General features: G+C 40.6%; 1 protein-coding gene across 1 annotated transcript in view; it reads right to left on the minus strand.

The window, feature by feature from the left end:
* IFT140 (intraflagellar transport 140) overlaps positions 1–12399 on the minus strand; it is a 91945-nt gene extending 79546 nt beyond the window's left edge. The window contains exons 1-7 of the mRNA XM_081839528.1: positions 12259–12399; positions 10286–10441; positions 9196–9417; positions 7484–7605; positions 6094–6236; positions 2670–2842; positions 1377–1468 (exon numbers count right to left, since the gene is read on the minus strand). Of these exons, the coding sequence (XP_081695654.1) occupies positions 1377–1468; positions 2670–2842; positions 6094–6236; positions 7484–7605; positions 9196–9417; positions 10286–10432 (899 nt within the window). The 5' untranslated portion in view covers positions 10433–10441; positions 12259–12399. The remainder of the gene's footprint in view (positions 1–1376; positions 1469–2669; positions 2843–6093; positions 6237–7483; positions 7606–9195; positions 9418–10285; positions 10442–12258) is intronic.
* Positions 12400–12707: the final 308 nt, after the last annotated feature.

Below are 12707 nucleotides of genomic sequence, written 5' to 3' on the forward strand. Positions count from 1 at the left end.
TAAAGACTTATTGGAAAACAAAACTCCAAGGTGGCTTTCTCCTCTGGAAGCTAAGGCCCGAAAAAGACCCAATATGGAGGCCAAATGGCCAAAATATTGGGAAATATTAGAAAAAGATGGAGACAATTGGAAATTGCAGAGTTTGGAGAAAATGAAGGATAAAGTGCGAGACTGGTTACATTACGCTCAGATTAAAGAAGTTTTTAAAAATGACAAAAAGTTAGGGTTCCAGGTGCAGAAATCGAAGTTGGAAACAGAATTGTTAGAACCAAAGACTAAGGTATCATCAAGAATGTATAACTTGCTGTTAAAATGGAATACACAAGACGAAATGGTTAAATCGGCTATGATAAAGTGGGCACAGGACATTGGGCGTAACATTATGTTTGAGGACTGGGAAAGGTTGTGGACCACTGGGCTGAACTTCACTGCATGTAATGCTCTGAAGGAAAATGTAATGAAAATGATATACAGATGGTACATGACCCCAGTTAAACTTGCCAAAATATACCATTCGTCTGATAATAAATGTTGGAAATGTAAAGAAAATGAAGGAACATTCTTTCACCTTTGGTGGACCTGCCCTAAAGTGAAGGCCTTCTGGGAAATGATTTATAATGAGTTGAAAAAGGTATTTAAGTATACCTTCACTAAGAAACCAGAAGCCTTCCTTCTGGGTATGGTCGGCCAGAAGGTGTTAAAGAAGGACCGAACATTTTTTATGTATGCAACAACGGCAGCAAGGATACTCATCGCTAAGAACTGGAAAACTCAAGATCTACCCACACTGGAAGAGTGGCAGATGCAGCTGATGGACTATATGCAATTGGCCGAGTTGACTGGCAGAACCCGAGACCTGGGAGAAGAGAGGGTTGAAGAAGATTGGAAGAAATTTAAGATTTATCTACAAAAATATTGTAATTTGGTTGAATGTTAAGAAGGATGCTAGATCATAAATAATTGTCCACCACTGAATTAGATTTGATTTTGACGATAAGTGAGATTAAGGAAAATTTAATTTTTTGGGAGAATTGCTAGATTTTAATTAAATGAGCGGATATAAGGTTCTAAACAAGCTGATAATTTGCTTGAAAAAATTTTATAACGATGTAAGTGGGAGCGGGAGACGTGAGGGAGTCCAAAGAAGTGATGAAACTATGTCATGATATAAGTAATGTTGTTTATTATTTATGTATTGTATTCAAAAACTTTAATAAATATTTATTAAAAAAATAAAATAAAATGGGGGCAAATGGTTCACAATCAGGCTAAAGACACTGTTCAATGAAATTTATCTGAAAAAAGACATAGTATCTAAATAGCAACACAGCCCACAACCTGATACTAAGCCAAGCCCCCCCTGCCAGTTTTCTTACCTAAGAACTGTTTCACCTGTTGCTGCTATAAGAAGGCTACGGTCAATCAAAATGATATCAGCGGAATGATCCATTCTTCCACTCAGCTTCACCTGATAATAAGTTATGCAAGGAGACAGTACTGAAAACACAAGGTACTCTCTTTGTATTACTTGGCAGCAATGGGTTTGGGGTAGAATCATGGCAAATAATGAGGTTACTTCTCAAATAGCTCATGTTTTTAAGGCTTGAATGTATGTTTTTAGGTATTAGTGCTAGTTTGCTTACAGTTGTCAGATGATTGTACAACAAAGAATCTTACAGTGCTGTAAAAACTAACAAATTTATTACAGGATGCATCTGACAAAGTAGACTTTAGTTGACAAAAACATAAGCAGCAATAAATATCTTTAGTCCTCATGGAACCACAAGACTTTGTTTTTCCTGTGACAGATTAAGACAGCTCCAGTTACAGATAGGTAGCCGTGTTGGTCTGCCATAGTCAAAACAAAAAATTCCTTCCAGTAGCACCTTAAAGACCAACTAAGTTAGTTCTAGGTATGAGCTTTCGTGTGCATGCACACTTCTTCAGACTGAAGAAGTGTGCATGCACACGAAAGCTCATACCTAGAACTAACTTAGTTGGTCTTTAAGGTGCTACTGGAAGGAATTTTTTGTTTAGATTAAGACAGCTATTATCTTCATAACAATACTTCCTATGAAAGTCAGCAATTGCTGTCATTTCACAACTAAGGGTATAAGGCTGAGAAAAACCCTGCCCAAATCACACATAGAGATTCCTTGCAAGCAGATGATTCCATTCTACACTTGCAGAAGCAAGTGGGGACATCCTCCTGTTGCTCCAATTTAGGGTAAGTGTTTCGTTGACAGCTATACATTGAACGTTTTATGCTGTCTTAATATGGAGTTGGACCATTGATCCCAATTAGGCCAATGTCTTCTCTGACTGGTAGCAGCTCAGTCCAACAGGGGTCTTTCCCAGCCCTGCTACCTCATCAAGGAGCATTCTTCATGTAAGACATACACCATACTACTAAGTGTCCTCTCTTAAAGTTCATGGCCAGCTGAAATACATGGCTCCAACCTAGTGCAGTGTAGCTCAGCGGGCTCACAGTTTTAAGCAAGAAGGTTCAAAAAGAGAGAACACTTCAAATGCTCAACTAGCATCTGGAATCCTAATTTCCACCATGTACAATATGTTGCCTTCAAGATTCTTTTGTGCAGCCTGCAGACTAGTCAGAAAACCAAAGAATCAATTTTCTCTTTTAAATGAGAACAGCCCACGGTGCCTACCTTCAAGACCTCCTCTGCTTCTCCTTCAAGAGAAATTTTGTGAAGAGATAAGAGGAGAGTCTCCGTTATTACTACCAATATATCTTTTTCCATGAAAAGCAGCTTTTGGACTGAACTCTCTGTGGTCAATGCCTGGTTTGTTTTCCCCCTCTCGTTCACATAATGCACAGTTCCTGCAATGAAATCAAGGTTGTTTCATTCTGGTACATTATAATATTGTTACAGAAGCAAAATACACCCTAGAAAATACACCCAGCTTAAATAAAAAGTAATACAGGATCAAGCTTATTTTGCTCAGTATCCATATTGCTACAGACTTATAATACTATATTACAAAACAGGCTTCTCCTTTGGTTTTAGTATAGCCAAGTCATTTCAAGAGAACACTAAGTAAGTCCTGACAGATATTGACTATTGCAAGTTCTTGAAATGCATCACACCAATTTACCAGAATGGAGGTTAGTGGGGGGAAACAACAACAGTACAATAGGAATTGCTCTTCTGTGCTGGTCAAGATCCAAAGCTCTTAAAGCAGGCTGGCACTGCTTTAACATTAATGCCACCTGCCTTTTTACTACCTGTATAATCTACCGTATTTTTCGCTCTATAAGACGCACCAGACCACAAGACACACCTCGTTTTTGGAGGAGGAAAACAAGAAAAAAATATTCTGAATCTCAGAAGCCAGAACAGCAAGAGGGATCCCTGCGCAGTGAAAGCAGCAATCCCTCTTGCTCTTCTGGCTTCTGTGATAGCTGCGCAGCCTGCATTCGCTACATAAGACGCACACACATTTCCCCTTACTTTTTAGAAGGGAAAAAGTGAGTCTCATAGAGCAAAAAATATGGTACTTTGCTATGCTTCCAAGCAAAAAAAAAGTAGAAAAGGTACCCAATAATGCCTACTGTTTGGGAAAGTGTGAACCATTATTATGTTCTTGTCAAACATTATTATAAGGCACTTGTCAAAGGTTGGTTCATGCATTACACAAAGGGAAATCAGAATTTATTATCAAGTGAACAACAGGGAGCTATAACCATTCACATCTTCCTGTAGGATAGACATATCTACAAAAACATTTCTATCCACAGCTTACTACAATTTTATTTTATTTTACAAATGTACAGCTAAGGAATTTTAAGGACATATCTAAAATGTATTATTATTATTACTATTGGGGTTTTTTCATCCTAAGGACCTGGGTGGGTTATAATAGTTAAACATAATGCTTAAAACAGTTTAAAAGCATATGTGTTCCTCATATGCTAACTGCTTTAGTTAAGGTATCTGAAGAAGTGTGTATGCACACAAAAGCTTATACCCAGAACAAACTTAGTTGGTCTCTAAGGGGCTACTGGACAATTTTTTAATTCCTTAATTTATTTTGACTGCTTTAGTTAAGGAATATCAAAGCACCTTGCAAACAGGTTTTAAAAGAACCATGTATGACAGGAAATTGTTATTTTTTAAAATATTTGTTTACTTCTTCACAATTTGACACCAGAAAGGGTTCTGAAGCTAAATGGTTCTTGAAAAGGATTAAAAAGAAATCTCAAAACAAACAAAGGGAACAACTATACTTTTTGTACCCTTAACACAACAACACAGAGAAAACATTTACAAGCAAAATTCTAAACGCAAAGTAATTCCCTGTACTGATGGCCAGTACAACTACAGAGTGCCCCCCCACTTGCATAAAGCTCCTATAGAGAGATTCAAAACTTTTAATCAGAGATCTAAAAAACAAAAAACAAAAAAAGGCAATTAAAATGACTGAAAAGCCTAGGTGAGTCGAGCACCATTGTAAAAGCTTTAATTTGATTAGGATTCCAGGACTTTCAGGCTTGGTTTGTTTGAAAGTTCTAAGTGGCCAGGATACTGCAATACAAAGTGCTGAATATCGCTATGCAAGACCACCCACTGTTTCAAGATCCTTTATTAGTATAGAGGTACAGGATGTTTGGGGCTTTTCATTGCCCTGTAGATAAAGCTTTCACTGCAGAACCACACAAAGGCTCACCTGGAAAGTTTACAAGAGCTGTGTTAATATGAGGACAAAACTCATATAGGGTCTGAAAACAAAAGGCAGCAAAAAAATTAATGCACCATAAAGAGATGGTAGGATAGTGCTGAAATGGGTATTTCTCACTTTCAATATCAACAGCGTAAATGGTGGGAGACCAACATGTAGATTTTAGAGAAGTGAAATAGCTCTCCCTTACCCCCCAAGAGGCAGCTGTCCCTTATAACACAAACCTGTAGACATCCAATGAAGCTGAATGTTGGAAGGTTCAGAACAGATAAAAGGAAACATTTATTCACACAGTGCAATTAAATTATGGAACTCGCTCCCACAAGAGGAAGTGATGGCCACAAATGTGGATGGCTTTAAAAAAGGATTGGACATATTCACTGAGAAGGCTAACAATGGCTATTAGCCATGATGGCTATGCTCTGCCTCCACAGTCAGAGGCCGTAATGCTTCTGAAAACCTGCTGCAGAAAACCACAAGAAGGCAGAGTGCACTTATGTTCAGGTCCTGTTTGAAGGTTTCCCATAGATGGGTGGGCATTGTGAGAAGAGGATGCTGAACTAGATGGGCAATTTTCTTCTGTCCTTTACCTTGTTTTGGCCCACAAAAAGGTATGGGAAAAGGCAAAACTTGTATGATTTAAAGATATACGGTACCTCTACTGCTTACCACTAGGTGGGGCTGTGCACCTACAAACTAAGAGACTATAAGAGAAGGTAGATGCAACAATATTGGTTTTGTCAAAAGCAAAAAAGAAAAAAAGAGTGCTATTCTCATTTGGCATGCAGCAATAAGATGTAGACAAAACCAATATTGTGGCATCTTGTATCTCTTACTGGGGCTAATTTGGAGGTACATAGCCCAATCAAGTGGAAAGCAGTACAAATGAGTTTTTAAATCATGCAAGATTTAGAGGCCCCTTTTTACGATGTCCTTTTCTTCTTCAGAAAGGAAATAACAGAATACGGTATAGTAAAGTTGAGTCGGATAGAAGCAACTCTGAGGAAAGTACTTTAGTGGCAGGGGTGCAACACTTTCACCTTGTTAGTATTCTCCTGCAAACCTGTACTGTACTGCACCTTTAATCTCAATTTTACTACTACTGTATTCTTAAGAAATCAAATTTGATACAGTTTAACAAATACTATTATACAGTCAATAAATTCAGTCACAAAGTCTGTTTCCACAAATGATCTTTGTCTAAGAAAATAGAACTTGGAAAAAGGAGGATCAACTGATATCTTTCACCATAAGAATGGAGAAAATTGGACTGGAAAGATCATCCAAACCATTCCTTTCAGATTTATTTATTTATTTACCTCCTCACAATGTATAGGCAAAGAAAGCCTCAATAAAGTGACTTTTCCCACCAGACTACAGCAGTTTCCGTACCATCTGTCACACTGATGAAGAAGGACAGCCCTTCTTGAGGTCCCATTTTCAGAGGCATTCCCATCCCAGATTTTCTCCAGTTAAACATGTCCAGGGCCTTCTCATCTCCACTGACTGCAGCTTTCGCTAGCTGTACCAAGTCCCTGCAGGCAACAACACAGCATGTTATTTTTGGCTCCTTTCTTGGAGGAACTGTCAGAAGCAGCCATCGCTTATGACAAAGAGGAAAGCCTCACTCCAGGCCTAGAGCAGAATCCCTCAAACTATTGCAAACATGATTTCCAGTATTAGCTCTTTTCCAGTATTAGCTTGTTTCTGGACGTTATTAGTAATGAAAAAAAGTACTGAAGGTGTTATGTGGCAATTTAATTTTGTGCTAGTGGTGTGCTGAAAGTTTAATGTTCAAAAACAGAGGCTTTGCTCCCAGTCCTTCTCTTTGCTTCTGTTTTTTTCTTTTTGTTTCGGTGACAAGCAGCACTTTTAATCTGCTCCAAGGCCATTTCACCTCCTGCCCCACCCCGCAAGGACACTGTGGAAGGGTCAGCGTCATGGCCATCATGGCATAGTGCCCTTCCAGGGTTACTGCCAATGATAAAAAGATGCCTGTGGAGTTAATTACTGTAATGTGTTTCACAAAGGGCTGTTTTTGAAAATCAATCAGAAACCTCAGTTATTTCAGAATATGGCAATTTCAACAGGTCTAATCTGAGTAAAACTTAGTTGAATACCACCCCCTGATTACCAACAAGATCTCACCACAACAAAAGAGATTTTGCTTGCTGTATGTTGACAAATCTACACTGCATTCAGAAACAATTCTCTCAGGTCTTTCATAGCTTTTGTTGCTGCTTTTTGGTATTTGTTGTTATTTTTCTTGGTTTTATCTTGCTTTTACTAAAATTTAAGTAAGACACTTTTAATGGTAAAAGCAGGAAATAAATTTTCCAGATAAATTAGAACAGAAATGGAGATTCAAAAACGACTAACACGAGATAGGATGTTGTCAGTTGCAGATAACGATGAACTATATCTGGACAGAGAGCAGGAGTGCAGCCAGAATAGAACTGGTGATGGGACCATGAAAGCAGAATGGAAAAGCAGGTTCATAAGAAGGCAAAGGACCTGGGCATGACACTGAAAAAGTAGATTAATTCCAATAGAGGATTTAGGAGGAAGGCAGACAACAGTAAGTAGCAAGGTCAATTAGAAGATGGAGTAGAAGCTTTAATGAATATAAATGGTGGGAGTATATGAGTTACAAAAACACTCAAAATAAGAGGAGGTCTGATCCAACATAGATACTGTTGACTGGACACTGAGGAAGTCAGCAGGTCTGATTCCACCTGTTTTCTATTGCCTATCAGAAGTCTGGCCAGAGTGTGCTACTTACTCGCCAGGAGGGGGTGGTCGGAAGATGCAGTAATTGAGATGCTTTCCATATTCATGCTTAAGCAGAGGGGGGCCCTGAACTCTACCCCGCTGGTCCATCCTCCATAACACAAGGACACCAAGCTATAAAGGTTACAAGAAAAATTAAGATAGTTGGCACAATGCTTTTATTACTGGCATTTTATACTGAGAAATGTGGCGTTGTTTTAGGATTATTTGACAAAAGCTGGAAATAAGCAAATAAAGATAGAAAATACATTTGGGGGGTGGAGGGCAGGCGGGGGTGGGGGGGCGCATGCCCCAGGGACGTGGCATGCCATCTGTGGGGGCGTTGTGCCCAGCGTGGGCAGGGGGCAGCTGCGATGGCACCCCACCGGGATCGCACTGCCAGGGGCGCTGCGCTCCCCCCCACTCCTCTTCCTCCACCAGTGGATCCAGCGCATTGTAGCACATGACATCAGCATACACATGACAACATTAGCCTCTGATAGCCAGTGCTAGAAAATAAACATGAACAGATTGAAAATTGCAGCTGCCATGTCATATGAGCGTCATGAATAAGCCCAAAAGTTTTTCATTTCCAATTACTTTCATTTTTTTAAAGTAGCCAAGCAAAAGCCCGCTGTTCATCTACAGTGCACTGACCATTCTACATCTATGCTCAGTTTGCTAATGCATCCTCTTAGAACATGGGTGGAGTGGGCTTACAGGTAGCAGCAATCTCCACGCATACCCCACAGGCAAGTACAAACTTTCAAACAGGAAACAGACAATTTTAATAATAAAATTTTTAATCTCTGGAGCCAAAGCCACCTCCACAAACTACTATTAATGTTGTTGGGTTTTTTAAAAACCCAGAAGATCCTGATGACAGCTCTCCCATATCACCTGGTTTGACCATCATGTTGCTCTCTTTTTCATTTTGCAGACACAAAGCAGAGAAATATCCTCTTTTTCATTTTGCAAACACACAGCAGAGAAATATCACTTTAATGTTGACAAAACAGAACAAGCTGTGGAAACATACACTGGGCTTTTTGCTTTTCAACAATACCGCATATTCCTGTCTGTTCAGGACCTTCCTGCACTCTTATTTTGATACCCTTGCATTAAACAAGGAAGAGGTAACACAGCTCTTGAAAAAGCAGACAGAACGTGGTTCATGAGACACAATGTGCTGTCACTTCAGTTAGCCACACACAACATGCTACACACTGGCAACAGAATTCGTCACATCAACAAACCAGTCGAAATGGCACAGACTAAATGAGTCCTCTGGGGATTGTATAGCTCAGACATTCTAAAACAACATAGACAACACCAAAAGACTGTAGGGTTGTGTCTTGAGGGGCTCCTACACTATAAAGGGACTTTTCTATTCATTTCCATATCACAGATAATTCCCAGCATTCCCACAGCAAACACAGGCCAATGGAGGTTTAGAGCTAGACAACTGTACTGTCTGCACTCTCAGAAGTCAATATAGTACGCTAGAAAAGTAGTCCTAGGTAATATAAAGTCCTGTGGATTCTGGCACTCCATTCCCAATGGCCTCCTACTTTGTTTCCCGGTCCTTTAGAATGCCTCTTCCTATTCTTGTCCCAGGACACTGTTGCCACCTCCACATTTCTTTCAGTTTATTATACAGCTGCATGTCTGTAGTACCTATTAAAACTATGTTCATCAAAGAACCATTTTGATTTTGCTACTTACTTTGTCGCCAGAAACTAGTCGGGTGCCATTAGTACTCCAGTTTAGAATTGTAATATCAGCATTATGGTTGGAGGGTACCGCATGATGTTCCTTCTCCTGCTTGTTCACCACCACCACGTCACCCATCTCACAGCCCACTGCCAGTATCAGTTTGGTTGGATGCCAAGTGAGACATGTGGCCTGGAAGCTTCTTTCCAAGTGTGCATCACACACATATTCTCCCTGCAAACAACACAACACAGATCTTTTTTATATTCCTTCTTTTCAGCCTTCTGAAAAGTCAAGCATTCTGCGTTCTCCAAATAAACTGGTGTTCTACCTCCAGAGGTCATTCTAGCTCCTATCATGTGTGATACAAGAAGCCCTCCTTTTCTACCTTCCACTGAACTAATTATGTTTAAAAGAAAGTTAAAACTACACTGTAAGCTGAATTTTGTTGCTGGGTAGAATGTAGAAAAAAAGGCCTATTGTTTTGCTCTGCAGTGCATAAACACACTAGGAAAAGGGTTTGCATTGGGGTGGCCCTCCAGATATTGTTGAAGTTCCTTCCAACTCCCATCAGTTGCAGGAAAGATGCTTTCTTCCTCCTACAAGTTGGGCTTTTGTAATTATTTTTAATGCTTTCTGTAAAAGTCTAACTGAAAAAAACAACCAAGGAAAGGCCTCATCGTTCTTCTCAATTGAGAAAACAAAGGGTAGGCTCTTCTCTCTCTCCAGGTCTTGCAAAAGGTAGCACAGAGGATGGTGCTTTCTCTAAAGGCCCAACTTGGAAGAGGGGAAACCCTCCGTTTTCCTTTCCCAAGACAAGGTGGAAAGGAAAAGTGTTTTATATCACGTCTAATCAGAAGCCTGTGGGCAGAGTGTGTGTTCTTAAAATATTTGCACAGCACCTATAAAACATTAGACATAATAACAGCAAAGTAACAAATCCTGAGGTAATTCAATGGATTTAAAGTGAACTAGGACACTGTGTATATATAACACATAAAAAAATGAGTTTAACAAAACTGAACTTCTGTATCTTTACAGATGCAGCAGTGTTCAAAGTTAGCGCAAAAAAAGAAAAAAGAGAAAGTTTTAGAATGCTCACCTGTTCTAGAAAAATATCCACACTGCCACCAGAGTTTAAATTAATAGATGCGACAGCCAAAAATGGCTGCTGAGGGTGCCAAGCTATGTGAGAATGGCGTCCACGGGACTCGAGAGCTTCTATACGATGATCAACGTACACAGCCATGATAAAGAGCTACAACACAAACAAGTATTTAGAGACAAACTAACTGTAAAATAAGTCCTGAGCATCAATAGGAAATGTAGTCTAATCTACATATTTAAAAGATATAAAAAAATTAAATATTTTTGCATTCCATTACAGTGCAAACACAAGGAATTTAAATTTATACTTTTTAAACAGTAGCCCTTCTCTCCCCACCCTACCAAGGTGAGAAGTGGAGGGGGAAATGCAGCATATGTCTACCAAAGCTCATCAGTGGCATTATTTCTGCCACCCACCAGCAGGTCAGAAAAACCCTTGCTCCAGACAGGAGCTGGGAGATGTGATGTCCCCTACAAGGCACTGGATCCTGCAGGTCACTAGGTCAATCTGGTCCAGATTCACTGAGAGTAGGCTTCCCATAATGGTCCTCACAATACCTGCAGTCATCACCTACTGCGTTACTGAGTGATAGAACTCACCTTCATGTAGTCTTATTTCATTGTATTCACCCGGCACGAGGGGTGAAATACGAACTGTATAAATAACCCAGGCCAGAATGCAGATAAAACATATACTAAACCATTATTTACTTCTAGAAAGTAATGGCCAGAACAAGTAGCTGTTCTATATACAGAATACTAAAAGAAGAATTTTATGGTTATTCTAACTTAGCCAGCTCTCATCATCTGAAGGGCTGAAGAACATTGGAGCTAAAGGAGGGGAGCTTCTGAGGCCATGTCAAATGTGGCCACCATACAAACTTGGGGCAAGCATGGGAATGAATACACACCAAGAGGAGAGAGGGAGATGGCTGTTGTGTAATTTAGATATGAGCCAAGTGAGGAGGGGCAATACTTTTTTGCTCTCTTACGCATCCACCACATGTGGAAAAAGGTGCCCAAACTTAGCATTTCCTTTTTCTTTTTTTTGCGATTCATCTTTATTGTTTTTTTACAACAGAAATGCTAACTTAACATAAGATCGCAATGTGAAGTTTGCGATTCATCTTTATTGTTTTTTTACAACAGAAATGCTAACTTAACATAAGATCGCAATGTGAAATTTCTTGTTGATATACAAATATTTCCAAATCATAATAAAGAAAAAAAAACCCAAAATATATTCTTTGCCATTCAACTTATTGATGTTCTAATTACCTCTGACCTCCCTCCCGTTCTTACTTGGTTTTTTTAAAGTTCTTGGTTGGGATGCCTATCATTGTGTATCTAGATCAGGGTTTCCCAAACTTGCGTCTCCAGCTGTCTGTGGACCACAATTCCCATCACCCCTGACCACTGGTTCTGCTAGCTATGGATGATGGGAGTTGTAGTCCAAAAACAGCGGAAGACCCAAGTTTGGGAAACCCTGATCTAGATTGCTGGTAACCAACTCATCCCCTCACCTTTTGATGTTTCTCATTACAAGGGTTAATCTAAACCAGTCAAAATTTTAGCATTTCCAGCATGCATTGGATCCTCTCTTATACAGTACATCTTGACGAGTTTGCTGGGTGTTAGAGATACCATCCGTGGAGCATTTTAAATTCCTGCCTGGGTCTCACAGGTGTTAAAAAGGCAACCCAAAAGGTGAGAAGCCTGAGCCACAATATTAAGCCCAGAGAGAGACATGCTGAAACGCTCCGCATCGCCCAGCATGGCCCTCACACCAACTCATCGGGAAAGTTACGTTTCCCTCCCTTCGCCCATGACAGGGCCGGCCCCAGAGGCGCCAGTTCGGGCCCCGGCCTTCGCGAGCAGCAACCCCCACCCCCGAGGAGCTTATCGAAAGAAGCGAGTCCAAGTTGAATCCCAGCCTGCCCCCAGCCCCACCTCGAGTTTGTCGCTTACCGGCTCACAGCGCCACCTCAGCCCGAGAGAGAGGCCTGGCGGGCCTCAAGCCCGACTCAACCAGATGCTGAGCGTTGTTACCCTTGACAACGGCGGCCGTTACGGAAACACCCGAACACGGAGCCGAAGGAACGCGAAGTTTTCCGAGGGGGAACGCTTCGCCGAAACCTTCACGGAAACCCCCGAGCTCTCAACTCGCAGCCCCTTAGGTCAGTTGTGTTTCTGTAGGAGCAAGGGCGCTAGTTCCAGCTTACTTGTAAGTAGTTTAAGTTCCTGGTGGTTTAAAAAGCTCCCTTTTCCTTAAGGCATTCCTTCTAAGGAGAGTTGAGCCTCCCTTTCACTTTCTCTTCATGTGTACAAAGAATGCGGGGGCTTGGGGGGGAAGCAGATGGTTTGCATGCATGCATAAGGTCTCAGGTTCGATATCCGCCATCCACAGGTAAATAGAA

Source organism: Podarcis erhardii (genome assembly GCF_964252035.2).
Source record: "Podarcis erhardii genome assembly, chromosome: 14".
Classification (NCBI taxonomy): Eukaryota; Metazoa; Chordata; class Lepidosauria; order Squamata; family Lacertidae; genus Podarcis; species Podarcis erhardii.